Here is a 19,823-nt window from a genome sequence, read left to right on the forward strand (position 1 = left end):
ATGGTCCAGCTCTTTTCTGTTTTGCACAGAAGGGGATGACAACCCAGTATCCTGAAGCTGTATTTTATACTCTGAAGCTGTTGGTTTGTTCTCATTAAGGCTATTTTCTTTTTTTTATTTTCCCCTGCAGGATGATCATAAATGTTGAACAAGTGGTCAAACACCCTATTTTCTTATGTTATTAGGTCCTGGAAAAGGCCATTTCACCTCACGAATCACATTGGGAGTCTGTGACATCATTTGAGCCAGTGTTTGATTCTCTACTTCCTTTCACAGTGTCTCTCTCCATATCTGCAATCATAATCATGTATAACTTTCCATCAATAAACCTCCTTTTTACATTGGGCATCGCTTATTTTAGTGTCACAGAACAAACATTTTGACGAAATTCTGTATGTTATAGATGTGGGCTGAGGGAGGATACAGAAAGAGATGCATCCATCCTGCCAGCAGCAGTCAGCCTCCCTCGTAGCCATACCAATGACCCCTGTCAAGTGCTGCAATACACATCAAGTCAGTGTGGCTACAAAGAAGATGGAGACACCCTTTTTACAAGGTTTCACATCAAGAAGATATGGGGTAATGGGTGCAAGTTAATCCTGGGCAGGCTGATTGGACACAAGAGGAAATTTTTTTACAATAACAACTGTCATAACAACTGGGATAATCTCCCCAGGAAAGTGGTGGATTCCACAACACTGGATGCTTTTAAGATTCAACAAGACAGGGTGCTGGGCCATCTTGTCTAGACAGTGCTTTTGCTAAGAAGGTTGGACCAGATATTCATTGAGGTCCTTTCCAACATGGTATTCTATAAATCTATGTGCAATCACTCCCAAACTCCAACCTCCAGAGCACAGGCTGAACCACCCCTCAGCTTTGCCCATCCCTGCCAGGGTGCTGCTTCTGCCCCTGTGGCATAAAAGTAGGGGTGTACCTCTGGACAACGTGCAGTGACACTGCATCATGCTTCATAGAGGAGAGAGTGAAAAAAGGGGCAGGCTTCAATCCAGGCCTCATGATTGCCCAGCCCCACATCCTGGATCACCCTCTGCCAGGGCCTCCAGTCCACCAGACTGGCCAGAGTTGGACCAAAAGAGGTAGCAATTGGGATTCTTGTCCCAGCCACCAGCAATGGGCCTCCCCATTTTCCAGCACCTCTCATCATCCCCCACTTCATAGAGTTGAGGTTTCTGCAAACATGTGGTTTCTGCTCTTGGGGTGTAGTGTGCCAGAGTTGCTGGATGGGTGGGAGGACCGTGATGCAGGCAGTATCAGAGGTCTGGCAGAGGGGATAAAGGGACAGGGAGATGGCTGGAGACAAGGGAGCAGAGCAGCACTGGCAGAACTCACGGAAGAAAGATGGATGTGGCTGCTCTTTGCCAGAAGCAACAATGGCACCAGCAGTCCTGAGCCATCCTCTCCAGGCTCCCATGGGTCAGGTGGCAGGAGCACAAATGGAAACAAGGCCAGGGCCAGGGCCACTCATGGCTGGTGGGATCCAGCCCTACTCTGGCTCTTTTTCTGTGTGTCCCAGGGCAGGAGTCTCTGGGCTGTACTGGTGGCTGATCATCCATCATGTAGGAGTGGGGAGGGAAGGATGAATCTGTCATATGGGACCAGGAGAGGGAACAAAGGACCTACTGTGCAAGGGCATGAGCATGGATTTACGTGAACATGAAAACTGTTTGAGTGAGGAGGACTATAGTATGTGCTTTGGAAGGATCCATTTCATCAGGCAATTTACTTAAGTTGTGTGTGGACTTGCATTTTATTTCAGTGAAAATTATTCATCATGCCAGCCCAGAATATCCCTCTTCCCAAAATTTTTTTTTTCAAAAGGTACTAAATAATTTTGGCATTTCTGAGTTACTCAGGACTGGATCCTTAACAAAACAGATGTCAGTCTCTGCAGAAAGCAGGGTACTCAGATACTCATTGCACAGGACTGGTCATCCAAGATATGCGTGATGTCAATGTTATAAAAAGCCCCTTCATTAAGTTTCACAGACAAGGAATTTGTGGGGCATGAAATTGCTTTGGGGAGAGTGCAGGTTTCCATGCCAAGTTCCAAAACTAAAACTTTGTTGGCAGTAGGAGGGAAACAAGAAGGCTAATATGTGAATTTTGCTTTCCTGACACAGCCCAGACTGTAGCAACTGACTCAATTTACATGACCATCAGACAGAAGGAAAGCAAGAATGAAACTCATAAAAATCCCCCTCAGGTCTGTCCAAATGTTATTTTGTTCAGCCAAACATTGTTTCCTGAGAAGAAACAAGGTCCAAGAAAAAAAAAAAAAAAAAAAAAGAAGCTGCATTTTTATCATTCCTTTGGAGAATTCTTTTCCTCTGCAGGCAAACCTGAACTATTAAACATCAAGAGCATATTTCTCACTGCAGACTCTTCCTGTGCATGCCAAAAATGTAGTGTTTATTACATGTTTTAATCCTGTAGCTCAAACAGCTAATTACAAGTTGCAGTCAGATCTAATAAACACCCTATGTTCATACTCTTTCTCCAGATGTTTACCATTTTCTCCCTTGCTCCTGCTCCCACAGGGAACAGCAAAAATCTTTAGAATGCATTCCTGCACCTCCTAGATTTCTGAAACCTGGTGTCTTTTTCGGCTGTATCTTTTGTGGCACACACCTGAAATTGAAGGAAGTTTATTAATTATTGTTTAAGCAAGACAGAGACACTCACTAGATTTTATGTAATTTCTTTTTCTGTAATCCTATAATAATGAGGCTTCATATCAGTCACTCCCAGAGACTCAGGAGTGTTCTAGGTCTCAGAAGGTCAAAACTACTTTAATTTTTGCAAGACATATGAGGTATTCAGTCTCTGTTTCCCCAAGTTTGACAAAACTAAGCTCACTGGCCCAAGAAGAGCTCCGAGCTACCACACTACTGCCTCCCCAAAGGCACAGGTGCTGGGTTACTGTGCTCAGTTTTACACTTCTTCATTTAAAAAAGGTACTAAAGAAGGGAAACAGATATGAGTATCCACTGAAACTGTTGTGCAGGCCCTTGAGCTAATTCAGCAACACTGTGAGAAATGGGAAATTCAGAACTTCACTATGGTGGTCTTCCAGTGCCCTCATGCCTGCTCTGCAACTTCTGTATCTCATGCAGTTCTGTGAGTTGCTCTTTTAGAAGTATATTAAAATATACTCTGAAATGCATGTTCTTATGAGTAAAAAGGGACAACAAGGAGTATAATCACATGAGAATATCTTTGACTAAATTGCTCTGTCAAACTTACTTCCCTTTGTGTTAAAACCTTTGTATTGTGACATGGAAATGGTTTTGCTGCTCGTATGGAGCTCACACTAAAGGCTCTGCTAAAAGTTGATGCCATGGCCTACTCAAGAAGAAGAGGACTTAAAATAACTACACTTGTTCAGGAAACAAAATACAAACTTTTTTGCTATAGATGATGAGTCTAATCCACAATGTGGGCAAGAGGTTGCAAAATCTAGAGAAAAACACATGAATCTCCCCAGAAAGATAACCTTTGGTGTAGCAACGCTCCTTTCCTTTGGTCTCTCAATTGCTTACCCAGCACCATTGTTAAAGAAGTTCTTGGTCCAGGGAATTTGGTTGCTCCATCTTTCGGCTCAAATTGTCTGTTGTCCCTGCAGTGTCATGGGTAATAGTGACAAGCTGTCAAACAAGGGCACAGGGAGACCTCAGCTGTATGACTTCTTCTATTTTCCAGACCTTGTTACCTACTTGTTGATGTCCAGGTTTCTCCTCGCCACCCTTCCTCTGTCTTATACGCAGTGTGGATGTTGACCAACAAATTCACTGCTCAGAGAGGATCAGAGGAACCTTCAGTTGAGAAATTATGGTGTCAAAATGCTCTGAGGAAAAAACTCAGCCTTCCACTCTAATCATTTCTTGATTTCATCTGCCACCTATCTGGCTGGCAATTTAGGAGGCAATCAAGTGACCTTCACCACTGATTCATCAGATGTGACATAGAAACCTGATCACATCTCTGGCACCGCTGGCTGTGAAATGCATTGCAGGGCTTCATAAGGAACATCAATAGTCTATATTTTAACTATTTTATCCATAGTTGCAGTGAAAAGTTTTCTAAAAAAATTTCTAAAAATTTTCAACATTGTGTCTGCTAATCCTGCAGCTCAACAGAGAGATATAGCTTCCTTCTGCTCGACCTCCTAAAGGGTCACTTTTTGAGGGCCAAGAAAATCATAAACATGTGACATTACACTGGATACTGGACCTACCACTCTCCTTCAAGGAAAGGTCTCACTCTTTCCCTTTCTGATCCTCTTACAAACTCAACACAGTGATCTCTTTATTCCCTTTGATCCTGCCCTGGAGTCCTTCACTTTCCCTTCTCCACACCAGTGTTCCTGCTGGGCAGACCACGATGTCCCTTAAAGAACATGATTTCAGAAAGGGTCCTGCACCCCATGTTGTCACAATGTGTGACTCCTGGGACATTTTAAAAATCTTATTTGAGAATGAAGGGAGGGTAAATATGAACAAGGCAGGCAGACATGGAGGGACTAAAAATCACTGCATGCTAATAAAGTGCTAACCTTGCATATTTTTTTTCAGCCTCCCACTCTTTGGCTCAGTACCCACAGGGAGGTGAAGACTGGGTTATTACTGGAGGTAATTACACAACCATGCCACATTTTGGACTTCGCTCTACTGGAAGTGACCGGATCTAGAACCCACTGGTTCCCCTTGCTGTCCGTCATGGAAAGGTGTTTCTGCACTTACTCAGTGAGCAGAGGTCTGTGCCATGGTACAGCTCATCTGGGAAGTCCTGTACACTGAGTGTGGGATTCACACCAGGCTCTCTTCTCATAGCCCCTCACTGCTTCAGCAGAGTCTTGTCCTGGTCCCTTCCAACCACTTGTTGGCCAGTGCAGGGCATCCCAAAACAGCAGGGAAATGCAGCCATCTAATGCAGCCAAAGCAGGTTCTGTAGCAAGGCATTAGGTCCAAAAGGATCTGGATAAATGATATGTTCTCCAGACACGTTACAGCATGATGGCTCATACCCCTTTCTCTGACCTGAAGGGCCGAATGTGACCAGCTATGCCCTGCCTAACAAGGTGCAACAAAACAAAGCGGAGGTGCAGGGAAAAGGGTTAAATGATATGAAAATATCTGATTTCCTTGCCTCTTACTCCATTAAGGCTTCTTGTCTTGATTTCCTGTAGCATCCTCTGTCTCAAAAATTTGGAGAAACATTTAGCTGAATCCCAGCTACTCTTGTAACTGGGTGAAGACCCATGTCATGAGCATCAAATGACACCTGGCTTAGCTGCCATACAGAGAGACGCCTGGATGTGCCCACTGATACCCAGCCAGTCAGTAACTGGTGTAAGCATAAAATCTTCATTCCACCTACCTTGAACATTGAGGCCAGCAGAAGGACCTTCATGAGATGCCTCTACCTCAGCTGAGGAGAGAGGGAGCCCAAGCAACAACATCACAGCTAAAGCTAGAACTAGACACAGTGTCTAAACGCATTCTGTATGTCTTATTATATGGTAAAGTTTTATCTGCAAAAATGAGTCTTTTGACTTAAAAGAAGTATAGTTAGTGGTTCCAAGTTTTGTTTTGAGACACATTTGTAAATTCTTTGGTTTTTTCTCTCCCCTTCCTTGGCAATCATCTAAGTAACACAAATGTATAAATTAAAATAACTTTTAACTTTTTAATGCATCGGGGATTATCTTAATTCTCTGAAATATCCCAAAAATACCTGTGAAAATAGAGACAGTTTCTTGCTTAGATTGTATATCATTTATTACTTACCTTTAATCACAGAATCACAGAAAATTAGTGGTTGGATCTCAAAAGATCATCGAGTCCAAACCCTCTGCCCGAGCAGGGTGCCCTAGAGGAGATCACATGGGAACACATCCAGTCAGGTTTTGAATGTCTCCAAGGAAGGAGACTCCACAACCTCTCTGGGCGGCTGGGTCCAGCACTCTGTCACCCTTACAGTGAAAAAAAATTTTCATCGTGTTTATATGGAGCCTCCTATGCTCAAGTTGATACCCATTGCCTCTTGTCCTGTCATTGGGCATAGCTGAAAAGAGCCTGGCACCATCCTCCTGGCTCTTCCCCTTTATGTGTTTGTAAACATTAATGATTTAAGAGGGTTTAAGAGATTTATATAATGGATTTAACACTAGGATTTCAAGAACTCATTCTGTGTGTTTGTGCTCTATAAGTATTAGATAGACAAACTGCAGATTCTTATGAGAAAGGGTTAACAACCTTGGTTGCAGCCTTTTTTGCAATATATAATATAGGTTCCTTGTAAGGCAAGACAAAGTTTATATATAGAGGTGATATTGTTATAATACAGCTAGGGAAGATGGGTAAACCCTACTTTGTATAGGGCTTACCCTGCAAATGGGCTATCCTTACATCACACAAAATGTAGTCTCAGGACTAGTTATAAAATCCATTTAACTATGTGGTTTGCAATTTGCATTAAAATGAAAGTAATTCACCCTAGCCTTTGTGTAAATTTATTCATTTGTTCATATGACATCACAGGAATATGAGCTCTATTTTGCAGCCCAGCTTTCCACTCCTGGGGAAGGCAGTCAACCTGCCACCAGGCCCTTCTCACAGGTTAAGATATTTAACAGGCCACAGAAGTGGATTAACTTTATTCACTCTGATATTTTCACTTTCATTTGAGCTTTAGCTGGTGAAGCCTTTTTATGGTGTTTCATTGCATTGTATATCTTCTGCAAGTTCTTTTTTCTCTTAAATGATTTTCTTCAGCCTCACACTGAACATTAACAGTTTTGTTAACTGAAGTCTCATGTTTTACAGTGCAGTTTTCTCACCTCTCCCGGCACAAAGCTGATGCATGCACAGAAGAGACACAATCCTTTGCTGCTGGTTTCCACTCTGCATTCTTATATGAAAGTGCATGGACCACCTATCCCAGTGTTACCCAGACCTGTTTCCTCAGCTTTTTCTTTTAGCCTTTTCTTGAAAGCCAAAAGCTGAAGTTCAGTTTATTGCTTTGGTTTGGCTTTGAGACAAGTGTTGTGTTGCAAGTCCTTGTGTAGAACAGGAATATAGTAAAGAAGCAGATATCTTTCTGGGGATTATTTACCTTTGGTGATAGTGGTTTCAACATTGCTTAAGGCTGCGGGAGCAGAGAAGGATTCCTGCACATAATAGTGTTGTGGTTGTATTAAGGGTATTCAGACCCACAGACACCCTCTCTTTCTGCAGCTGCAGTGACAAGTGAGCCACTCTGCTAATGGACAATTGGTAGATACTGATAAAGATGAACAGCAGACACTGAAAAGAAGTCACAGGAAAATAAACCAGAACTGAAGTTACACGATTAAATTGCACAGCTCAACGTCATACTTTATTTTCGTGGGGAAATACAATTTCTATAGTGGTCATAAACTTCAAGGTACAGAACACTTCACATTTTTCTCCCATCTTTGCTCATTAGTGCACTGAATACTGTATGGCCGATTGGAAACTTGCAGAAGGTTTGCTGTGACTGGAATCTATCAATATGTATGCTGGCCTCTATTAATTTGTTAATTGCATCTTTTGTGTAAGTTAATCCAACTCAAACTAATATATCTTACAGCATGGTGGGGTGAAACCTGTGAAGGAAATATTGTGAAGAATGAAATGCTCCAAATTGTATAATAATAATATTAATATTAATAATAATACAGTCAGGCAAATAATTCCATGGCATCTGTATCTTACTGGCCTGGTGTCTTCCCTATTTCAATACAGTAATACCTGGAAAGGAAATTCAGTGCATCAACACATGTAACTTGCCAGTTACACTGTAGCCTCTCTGAGAATTATCTAGAATTAATCTAACTTTCCCAAGTTTTCTTTGAAACAAAACAAAACAAAATACAAACAAACAAAGAAAAATTGAATATGCTACAGTTTTAGCTTAGTTTTGGAAGTAAATAAGTTTCTAAACTTTCTGTGGAACAGTCAAAAGATGTTCTACCTTTATATGTGACAGTAAACATATGTAATAATTGAATTTCAGCAGGGTGAACCAAAACTAATTACTATCATTTAGTACAGAAATTCACTCTTTTTGGAGGATTAAAGGAAATCAGATTTAGGCATTTTGGCTATTTCAAGCGTTTAATGTGATGTGAACCTATTTAAATTCCTAGTGATCTACAGTTATATACTATTATTCATTTATGGTTTGTACCAGCTTAATATGGGGACCGGTGACTGCAGATATCATATAGCACAGACTGCCTCTTGATCTGCCTGCTGCACCATGATCTCAGACATGAATGAAGTATTATCATAGGAGGAAATACCTTTTTTCTGGCTAAAATCATAATTCGCAGAGTCACAGAATTCTTGTTTCACTGAAGCTATCACCATGTATGGAAAAGATGCTGCATGCTTTTCTCTGCAGTGATATCTTTTCTGAGCCCACTTAGCCTGGTTAGAAGAAGTAGCCAGTCTCTCAGACACAGGCTCTCTGGGTCTGAAAAAGCATTCTAAAGCTTTCAGGCTTAGAAATTCAGGCCACTTGCTTTGATCTTTGTGAGAGAGAAACATACTGGCTGGAGCACTAAAGGGCAGTAGGTGCTTGTGGAGCAAAGTAGGCATGAGGGTGTCGGAGAGCTGATCCCTGGGGAACGAAGAAGAAGCAGATCCTCAATACCTTGTGCTTAATAAGGTGGTCAGTAGAAGGAAGAAGACAACAGATCTCCACTGAATCCCTGTTTTTTGGTGTCTCTTCATCTATGAATTTTAGTACTACATGTTTACCCTTAGAGCCTGTTTTGCATGTGTCCATTCAGATTTCTTTTTCTCTTCAGTTTACAGCAGCTTGAATGACAACAGGCAGCTTAGGATGAGTCATGTTTTCCAGCAAGTGCCCAGGACACTATTGCTTAGAAAACTGCTATTTTGCAGTAGTCATTTACTGGAGAAGTTGAAGACAAAAGGAGAGACAATAGGGAAAATTTCTGGAGAAAAATCAATGTGGTTTTATTACTTGGCAATTACACAACTACTTATTTATCAGTATTTCCATCTTTAAATGATAATCTGCCAAATCCTTTTTTTTTTTTTTTTTTTTTTTTGTGAGCATGTGCTCATTCCTTCTCCATACGACATTTATATTACACTTCCCCCCTGCAGACACTGGCTGTCTTCTGACTATTTTCCTGATTTTTGTGGTTAAATTTTATTCCACAAGAAACTGCATATGACTTTTTAACACCATTCTTCAGCTTCCTTTCATCCCCATACACTCGTCCTCATCTTTTGAACTGCTCTTCCCTGCACTTTTGTGGCTACCACATCAGAAACTAGACACTGTATAACTAACATTCAGTCTTAACATTCGCTCTTTTTCAGAGCTTCAGGATAAGAGCAAATAGGGCTGCCTGTGCTGTTGTGATCTAATACACACTCTTGCACAGAACAAAGAATCTCTGCCATTAATATGGCTTCAGACAGGAACATTTAACATAGGTTGTGCTTAAGACTTTTCTCTGCTGGGTTATTCGTACGCAACAGAAATCTTCACAGAGGTCATTAATTTCCAGGAATTGTTACCAAATTCTTTCACTGTACAGGCACTGGAGCCCATGCTGCAGTTTTGCAGTTTTCCATGGACTGGCACAAGCACCCTACCTAGTTAGGCTTCTCAGGGAGTGCTAGTAGTTTGGAATGAATTTTTCTGATCATTGACCTGATAGAATGTAGGAAACCTTTTTTTTTTTTTTTTCCTATTAGATTCTGCTTCTGAATAAGCTGCTACAACCAGAGGTTTGCAGAATACTGAGCCAAGTGAGCAGCACAATTTTTATTGACTTTTTCTAAAAAAGATGACTCACAGCAGCACAGATCTAAACCTGGGAAGGGGAAGAAGGAGCCACCTGGAACATCTGTGCTCCAGGTTATACAGAATGGCAGAAGATTATCACCATCCTGGGGAGGCAAGGATGTTTCCCAGCAGCATCATGTAATATCTGTGCACATTCATAGAGGAAACAGAACTTAGTTCCATACCTAGACCAGCACACCACTTCATTTTGGGTTATAGACAGATTAATTATCTAACCCATAATAGCTCTGTTAGCAGCTGTGTCAGTAAACTTCTGCAGTACTCTGTTTACATAATATGGGCAATGTTTGTATCTGTGGGTTTCATTTTGATCATAAAATACCCATAAACCTGGCTTTTATCTTCAGAAAATCACAGTACCCCACATCAGAGTGCTGTGACAGGGCACTGCACACAGCAAATATTACCCTGTGTTGAACACAGTTCATTTTCTCAACACTGTGAATTCCTGATGGGTTAAATAAATCAGGGTATGAATCACTCAGAGATTTCTAATACAAGCTGTATCCAATAAATGTCATTCCCCCACTTGGAAAGTCTCTGGCCAAATACTGTCCCTCTATTCCAGCTCCTCCTTACCGCCTCTCCCTGTTTCCGGATGGGCCCTGGCCCTCAGCCCTTATCTCCTCCAGCCCCTGGGCTGTTTGCAGAGAGCAGTTATAAAGAGGCTGACCCAGCAGAGAGTGGAGGGGAATTTCAAGAAAACAGCAACACTGGACCACGCTGAGTGCCTGCTTGACTCACCACGACCTGCTCTGCAGCATGGGGGACGACAGGCTGCCCAGAAAACCAAACATCTTTCTCCTCCTTCTCTTCTTCCTTCCTGGAAATACCTCTCCCACCACAGAACCGTAAGCTACAGATGCGGAGTGGGGAGGGAGGTCTTAGTGCTCCTCTTTTCCTTCAGTTTTCCTCCTTTCTATCAAGCTGCTGTTCCAGTTTCTTCCACTCCCGCCCTACATCCCACCACTAGCCAAGCCCTGAGCTTCCTTCACAGCCATGTCAGTGCTTCCTGCTCCCACCCTGCAACCCCTGGTTGTCCAGCTCTGGGACCACCCCTGCATTTCTGCCAGTGCCCATCTCCTGCCCTGCCACATGCATGGTGGTCCAGCACTGGATCCTCACAATGCCTTTGCCTCAGTGTATTCTTGCCTAGAAACTTTCATTTGCCTTGGAAGTTTGAGGGTATTCTGCCAGAATCTGTGTACTTACCTTTCCTGTAGTGCCCTTATTTCAGTCACTGAGTTATTTCTCCCTGCTTCCCAGTTGATTTCAATCCAGCTTGCTTCCCTTTCTCCCATTCCTTTCAAGCCAGTGTGTTTTCCTTGGCAGCACCAGACGTACTCATTCCCAGAGAGGATCTATGACCTAGATTCTCTTCCTCCAGCACAGATCTTGGCACGGGCACCCTCCCCTGGGTCATCTACCACAGGGCTCTGCAGCCCAGCAGCATGGCTGGAAAGCCCACTTTGCAGAGGGCCCCAAGGAGAGGGTGGCAGACTGCAGGCAAGCATCCCCACGCCTGCCTCACCTACCAGAGAACATGCTCCAGAGCCTCTGGTCTGGATGGGAGCAGCCCCTCTCTTCAGACCCCGGCTGCTGTCACACTCTGTGACTCTTGCTGTGCGTGGGTCTCATAGCTGCAGAGATTTCGTGCAGACCAGCAGCATGGCAGTGGTGGTAGCAGCTGTACTAAAAGGTGCAATGCTTCTGCTGCCTGCTCTGTGGTCAGAGGTGAACTGCTGACTGCCTCAGACTGAGGGACCTTTGACTCACACTGTACCATCTACCTCCCATTCATCTGCCCTGTTTCCCTGTCTGGGTGTGTCTGGGGGAGATAAGACAGCCAAGTCTGCTTTAGGATCAGGCTGAGCTCTCTGGTCTCCCTAGAATGGTCTGAGGTAATTAAGTAGTTAAGATTAAGTAATCTGAATGCATTCCTGCTTAAGATCAGGACAAAACAGTATTAATTCATACCTCTCAGTCCCCTCCTCCTGTGATCAAAATGTTTTGCTTTATGCCTGACCTGAGCACCATTTGGGAGGGGAGAACACAGCTTTCCTCCTATGCCTGCAGTGGTAAATGTACCCTGCAGACTGAATAGACACCAGCAGAAATTTTGCTCAGCGTGGGAAGGATTTGGAAACCTGAATAAGCAAAGACAGAAGCAGCCAGGCAAGTGGTTGGTTTTTTCCACCCTAAAACTGCATATTTTTCAGCCTTTTTTAGGCAATGCCTTTGAGTCTCAATACAAGATTGTGGGATATACAAAAATCAATTAACAGCCTGGAAACTATCACACCATCCTCACTCCCTGCTATGAATCTGAACAAAACATCCTTTGTAAAGAACTCTCTATTAGCATAAAAATTACTCCTTCCACTGCAAGTATTTTCCTGCTTTTAGTCTAAGTAGTCAGGCAGTTTTATATGTAAAAACCCAAAATAAAATGAATGTTTGTGTGTAGTGCATGCAATTAATGGCAGTTAATGGATTAGACATGCTGATTTGTTAATTGCCTTTCACTTAATACTGTTTCCTTAAAACTCATTCACAATTCTGATGCTTCTGAGTCTTGCTTCCCTCTCTTTCTAGGCAGTACATGGTGCTACTGCCCTTTCTGATACACACTGAGTCTCCTGGGAAAGTCTGTGTTCAGCTGACCCACCTGAATGAGTCTGTGACACTGAGTGCCACACTTGAGTACCAAGGAGAAAACAGGAGCTTGATCAATGATGTGGTATCAGAGAAGGATGTCTTCACCTGCATCCCTTTCTATGTGAGTATCTCATCCTTCTGGGACTGTGTTTACTGATGTGGCACAGTAGATTTCAGTAGTTTAGCAATGATAAATACAATACATTGCAATTGGACACTTCTAAGCTAAGCCTAACAAAAAAGGAATTTTACGTGGAAAATTAGCTTCAGTAACATTATGAAAATTCTGTGTCCTACATGACCTGTGCATGCATGGCTTAGAGAACTCTTTTGGGATCCCTCATCCTAGAACTCTGACTGACAAAATATACACCATGTTTGTCTGACTTGTGTAAGCCTCAGAGGAAAAAAACTCCCAAACTGGAATGAAAACACTGGAAGCTTGTGAATGGTTAAAGAGAGTGGGGTCCATGAGATCATTTGTCTCCTTCTGGAGCTTATTTATGATTTTTTCTTGTTGAACAATGGCTGTTGAGTAACATAAGTAACTGGTCCCATCCACTGAATAATGAGTCTGCTTTGATTTCCATTATGATACATCATAGAATAGAACAAGGTCAGTTTCAGTATTTCTTTAAGGAAAGTGTATAAATTAAGGAAGAAAAAATGGCTTCTAGTGTTCAAAAGAGGGGAGGAAGCAGCGTGGAGGAAACTCAAGAAAATGGAGATCTATTATGGCAATGATTCCTAATTCCTGAAGGATATTTTCTTGAGAGACAAGCCCTCCAAAATTCATATCAGAAAATCATGGTTTTGTCTTTCTTACAGCACTGAGTCTTTGGTGTCCCTATGGGGAATTTTCTGACCTAGCTAAATATTCTGTCTTTCAAAGACTTAGTAAAATGGGGTAAATCAGTAAAGTAGTTATCTTCTTCATTTTCTTTAGCTTCCAAAATCCAACAGCACATCAGTGGCGTTTCTCACTGTGATGGTAAAGGGGGCAACAGTGCAGTTCATGAGTCGCAAGTCAGTGCTCGTCCAGAATTCTGAGAGCTTGGTCTTCGTTCAGACAGATAAACCCATCTACAAGCCTGGACAGACAGGTATGGGTAATTGGGTTGCTGTGGACTCTGAGAGCAGAAAATCTTACGGCCTTCATTCTCCAAGGCCCCATACTTTTATTAAAGTTTTCAGGCTTCTTCACAAGGGGAGTTATAATGCTCAGTGAATCTTATTTCTGTCAGCTGAGGATCTAGGGCATATGGCTGTTTACTAATTGCTGTTCTTCATCCTCTGGGCACAGCATCTCATCCAGATGTAGGCACAGGCTCAGATTCATTTTACTCAACTAGAGGCATGAATCTGGGATGACTTCAAAGCATTGTGTCCCTTAGCTGCATCTGAATCAACAGTGCAGGACAGGCAATCCCAAGGGATAATTCATTTCAGCCAAGACCTGATTATTCTTCTAAATTTATCTGCTTCTCACCATATGCAAGAGAGAGAGACTGAAGTAATTGCTTCCATAACTTAGAGATCTCAGTGCAGAGCCTGTTGATTAGTGGAATGAATCTAAGTTACAAATTATTGAAACACTGACATTTCCTGGTAATGGCTACAAATTTAACAGTAGAATGTCCTTATTTTCCATTGCACCTTTCAGTTCTGTTTCGGATCGTCTCTCTGGACAAAGACTTCCACCCGCTGAATGAGAAGGTAGAGCCATAATTATTTGTTGTTTACCATGAAACTTATTTCTCAATTCACACCATTACTGTCAGCATCCAGAACCACTGAGGACTGCCTTTCAGCATGCAGTCCTTTCGTACTCACACCATCTTTGACTCATTACATATCCTGTCCTGGAACAGACTCCATTTAGCCCTCTTGAATGTTTCTCATTTTTCAAATTGATATAGGTGTCTAAAACCAGATTTGCAAAGGATTGTATGTGATAAGCATGTAGGCAGGGCTCTCATTACTGAAGGAATGGGTGGGACAAGTTTGCATTGAAAGTGACACGCAGATACTTCTGATAGTGAGTGCAACCATAGGCAGACAGTGGCATGACAAGGTCAGGGGTATAAGTCCACCTTTTAGCTTATTTTGCAATCAGCTCCTCATGCAAACAAGCTCTTTAAAAACTCTTACCCCATCACATTATCATACTGTGTAACACAAAAAGTCTGGGTTCTAAAACATTATAGAAGAGATTCTCTTAACCATCAAGAACTAAGGAAACAGAGCAAGTGCAAAAAAGGAAGAACTCAAAGGATTTATTAGAAGGTGTTCTTCTGCCTGTCAGTCCAAATATGGAAATAGCTTCCATCTACATATGAGTAATATTTGTAATGGTGATTTTCCTTTGTTTTTTCTCCACAGTTTCCACTTGTCTATATTCAGGTGAGTGGACAACTACATGTCAAATATTTCAGCAGAAGATGCAGACATAGAGTCTCCAGCAGTGGTGTTTGCAGGCAGAGATGCAAAGGGAAAGAGCATGCACACATAATCTTTCCTATATATGTAAAGGAAGGTTGAGTAGCTGGGAATAAAAATAAGTTCCAACAATCATTCTTTAACTGGGGAATGTGCTGTAGGGATACAATAGTTAATCAGTGCAAGACATGCTGTGAACAGAATTACACTGGTCCTGTCAGGATTAGTCCTCCTTTCAAGCAGAACTAAGATTTTCTGTTTGCCAAGTGTGGTTGAAAGCACAGAACTGCATTAAAAACACTAGAAAAACTAAAGAAACAAAAGTGTTGAAATGTGAGGATGAAAAGTTGAGAGCTGTAGGATGCATTTTACTGACTGTGCCTTCCTCCCAGGATTCTTCCTCAGAAGAAGCCTCCACTTCTGCCCCCTGACCAGTGACCTCCAACAGGGGGATGTCATACACATCTCCTTTTCCCTAAGCTCCAAGATAAAATCTAAGTGAAATAAATGCACACAGTTGCATATCTTGAGCCACATACCTATCTAGAGCAAATAGACTTTTGGTGACAGCCAAGGTACAATGCAAAGAGCAGGGAGAAAATGAAAAACTGCAAACATTTATTAACCATCCTGCTGAGGACCCTGGAAAGGCTGGATCAAAATATGCAGAGCCATTGTGTTTGTTCTGTGATTTCTACAAGATATTTTGGACTAAGCTAATGCATTTGGAGCACAGCTACTGATAGCGAGTTAATAATGAGCAATACTCACCTGTAGTAGTCACTGGATTTCAGCTGCAGCATTAGGAGCAGGGAGAGACAACAAGGGAGAGCATCAAATAGATTTATATATGTGGGATATGCTTGCCTCTGTTCCTGTCCCCACTGTCCCCCCCTACCAAAAACCTTTGGTCTCTTACACATGTACATTTCTCAGTCCCATAGATAGCTCAGGTGTCTCATTCCTCAGCAGATTACTCCCTAGTACTCAGAGAGTATACCATTTGAGGCATAAGAAAAAACTCTTTTAGCAGGCTGTATAGCAAGTGAAGGAGGCTGAAATTTCCCTCCTTTCTCCCTGTGCTCCACTTACTACTGCTACTCATCTCTTTGTCTTCTTAAATTGCCAGTCCCAGCTTTCTGGCATATTCTTCTTAAGCATGCAGGTAAAGCTAGAGGGGGCACAGCACAGGACCTCCAGGGTTAAGAGGTTTTCTTACACACCAGTTATGCAGAACTGACAGGTAAGCACTCATAGTTGCTCACAGTTCCTCACAGTTTGTTGAATAATTACAGCTAGGCATTTCCAAGCCAGGATAGATGATAGACATAGATAGATAGATAGATAGATAGATAGATAGATAGATAGATAGATAGATAGATAGATAGATACTGGGCACTGCCCTGTCCCTGGGGGCATTCTGTACTGTCTTGTGACCTTGAGTTCTCCACACCTGCAGGATCCCCAGAGGAACCGTATCTATCAATGGCAAGGGGTGGAACTAGACACCGGCCTTACGCAGCTGTCCTTCCCCCTTGCCTCAGAGCCCATCCAAGGCTCCTACAAAATAGTGGTGCAGAAGAGTTTCTCATCCCATGTGGAGCACTCCTTCAGTGTGGAGGAATATGGTAAGGAAAGGGGTTTGGGCTTCCACCAGGGCTGAGAGAAATGCCTTTTACTGTGACCTGTCGACTTGGGATTTCTTGAGGGACTGAATACATCAGAAATGTGCTTCAGAGGGACTGACCCAGAAGGTGTTGAGTATCAGAGGTGGTTGCTCACTTCATGGCAACCTGCCTGTGCTTGCATTTACTCATAATACTCTTGGAAATACAGGACTTGATAAGCTTCCTGTGTATGGTTTGTGCCACCAATTTCAACTGACTCTGTTTTAGGCACTTTTCAGTCCAGCATCTTGTAGAAAATATCGCTAGGTAAAGAGTAAGAAATTACAATATTTTGGTGACCCTGTTTTGCCTCTCACCATCTGCATCAGTTCCATTTCTCTCCTTTCAGTCTTCTCTTTTTCCTCTTCCTTGTTTCTGCAAAAGCTTAGAAAATGTGCTTGGTAGAAAACTTCAGCTTGAACAACACTCCCCAAATGCTAGACAGATGTGAACAGTCTAATGGTCAAAAAATGAGTAATGTGCTGCCTCAGAGAGCACTATAAGCCCCAGTTCTGCTATAAAACCTCTCAGGTGTTTGCTATTGTGTGTTGCTCTGTGTAGTTGAGAAGGTTGCTTGACCTGTGCTCTGCACTCCAGGCTCCCCCCAGCTGTACATGGAGCCCCAGTAACACAACACATTGCTCAGAACTTGCTTTTTCTGGAATATGCAGGGTTCAGACTCAAACAAGATTTTCACCGAAGTCCATGGGAGCTGGCTTATTTAGTTTAAAGTCAAGCAAGTTGGCCCATAGACATAGTGAATGATCTGAACAAAAAACAGGTTAGAGACTTCAGCCTCCCATGGTGACAGATGGACATCTGCCCACGAAGATAATTCTCAACACCTCCCAAATAAAAAATTAATGTCCCTTTCTTAGCATCACACTAAACTAATTTTTCTTTTCTTGTTGTTCTTTAGTCTTATCTCCATGAATCTCTCCTGTTGTTAGTTATACAGCCTTTTGAAGAAAAGTGCTCTGGGGTTGAAACACTGACCTTTGTCTCCCTTCATAGAGGCAAATTTGTGTCTAAACTATATAATACAGGTTGCCTTCCATTTGTTGGGTCTCTGTGTACATCCTGCCTGTTCATATTTCCATGCACTATGAAAAAAAACAAAACTGGAAGCAGGCCATTACATACTTCAGTGCACTTCTGGGCTAGTTGGGGGCTTAGGGTTACAGGGCACAAGAGGGGAAGAGGGATGTATGTACTCAGGAGCAAAATATACTTTTCACTTGCCACACTCTATATCAGGCTTTGTTGCTGTCTCATCCACTTGAAAACCTAGACCTGAGAGCCTGTGGCTAGATACCATGAAATTGTCTGAATATGCTAGACAGTTTCACATGCTATGTATTAGTATATATATGTATTAGCTTGGAAGCTCCAGAACACTAAGAAACATACAGAGAATTAATGATTTGAGCCATTTCAATGTGGTAAAGGACACAGGTGGTAAACATGCTACTTCAAGTTTTATTTGTAAATTAAACATGGAACACAATGCACAGGACCAATATGTCCTTATGAATGGGTGTATGTAAGGGATCTACACAGGTGTCTGGTGTCAGTGGGATCACATAAGCATGTGCTGCAAGTAAGGGAAGGTAAGGCTAAAGGCTCCCTTTAAATCTAAAACAGTGGTGAAGGCTCAGAAAATCTAGGGAAGGGTTATAAGAACTCTGCTGCAGACAACAAAGAGATGATGGTTCATATCATGATGATCCTGGCTGTTTGTTTGGGTTGCTGTGCAGTCTCTCTTTCACTCTTCTCATACCAGACTTTCTCCCATTTAGTGCTGCCCAAGTACGAGGTGCTAGTGAAACTGCCCAAGACGATCACTATTAAGGACATGGAGCTTCCAGTGTCCATCTGCGGTCTGTAAGTCACAGAACTGGAATAAATCTCCCTCACTCATCCTTCATTCCTCCTTTCTGCTAAGGATCTGAAGAAGAGCTAGGGAAGGCTTTTCATACATTCCCCAGACATCTAGTGCAAGCTTGTTCCACCCTATCAAACCTGAGCCTGCTACTTGGCCTGAACAGTCATGGGTTCCTTAAAAGATAACACCAAACCAATCTGCAGCTCTCTCATTCCAGTTTACTGTACATTTTCTTTCTGTCTTTACATTTCTTCAGTTAGAGCTTCTCTACCAATCCTGAAGCCTCAAATACTCGGAGATGTCAATTCAGACATCACTTAGAAGGGTGGTGTAAACGCAGTGTTCCCATTTTTAATTCATAATTGCTTCTCCTGAGCCCTCAATTGCCTTTCTGCTTCTTCACTGAATCCTTCAGGAGTCTGTGATACAAGGATATGCCTGGCTGAAATAATTTTCAGCTTGACAGTCTTTTAGTGCATTCCTGAAGAGACCTCCCACCTAGCACAGATATTAATGGATCATGGAAGAATCTCACCCTAGAATTGGTGGAAATCAGCAGAGGCATTAAAATATCACATTAATCAGTCTTTAAGAAGAAATACTTGGAAGTCATCCACAGAGGTCTCTAAGGAGGTGTGTCTGAGTGAGACTTTATGACTGATTGTCTCATCATCTACTATGTTATTTAACAATTTGTGGTTGTAGGTACACTTATGGGAAACCTGTTCCTGGTCTGGTCAGTGTCCAAGTGTGCCGGAAATTTTCCCATTCTGCTTCAAGTTGTTACGGAAAAGAAGCAGAAGCTGTTTGTGAAGAATTTACTAGGCAGGTGAGTCCCAGGTTAAAATGTAGGGGTACAGGCAATGTTCTCTAAAGAATGTGACCGCTGGGAGATAGTAGGACATGGGAGGTAGCACTCTGTCTGGGAAAAAGTAGATGTTCTCAGAGGAATGTATTCTGAAGAGGTGGGTTATTAAACTGGAAGCAGAACTGATGAAGAAATCCCACAGATAAAATCCTGACCCCATTGAAACTAGTGATGAGTTAGCAGATGTGAGGTTCCAGCTATTGAACCTCAAACTGAGAAAAGAATGGAAGGATGGTCAGGGAGAAAAGCGCAAAGATGAGGAGAAAACAAGAAGGCAGTATTGTATATGGGTCAAACACAGGAGAAAAGAGAAACAGTAACAAGGAAATGTGTGAAGACAACAGGAGAAACAGGAAGAAAACCAAAACTAGGTTAGGAGAGAGGTAACAAGTAAGGCAGTGCATGCCTT

At 42.3% G+C, this 19,823-nt stretch overlaps 1 protein-coding gene across 1 annotated transcript in view; it reads left to right on the forward strand.

Moving 5' to 3' along the window:
• The first annotated feature begins 10,644 nt into the window (after positions 1-10,644).
• Positions 10,645-19,823, forward strand: part of LOC103536986 (alpha-2-macroglobulin-like) — a 33,153-nt gene continuing 23,974 nt past the window's right edge. Inside the window, exons 1-8 of the mRNA XM_030465269.1 lie at positions 10,645-10,748; positions 12,493-12,676; positions 13,502-13,658; positions 14,219-14,271; positions 14,938-14,958; positions 16,454-16,622; positions 18,461-18,545; positions 19,252-19,375. Coding sequence (XP_030321129.1) covers positions 10,660-10,748; positions 12,493-12,676; positions 13,502-13,658; positions 14,219-14,271; positions 14,938-14,958; positions 16,454-16,622; positions 18,461-18,545; positions 19,252-19,375 — 882 coding nt within the window. The 5' untranslated portion in view covers positions 10,645-10,659. The remainder of the gene's footprint in view (positions 10,749-12,492; positions 12,677-13,501; positions 13,659-14,218; positions 14,272-14,937; positions 14,959-16,453; positions 16,623-18,460; positions 18,546-19,251; positions 19,376-19,823) is intronic.

The sequence above is a fragment of the Calypte anna genome, chromosome 1 (genome assembly GCF_003957555.1).
Source record: "Calypte anna isolate BGI_N300 chromosome 1, bCalAnn1_v1.p, whole genome shotgun sequence".
In the NCBI taxonomy this organism is placed as follows: domain Eukaryota; kingdom Metazoa; phylum Chordata; class Aves; order Apodiformes; family Trochilidae; genus Calypte; species Calypte anna.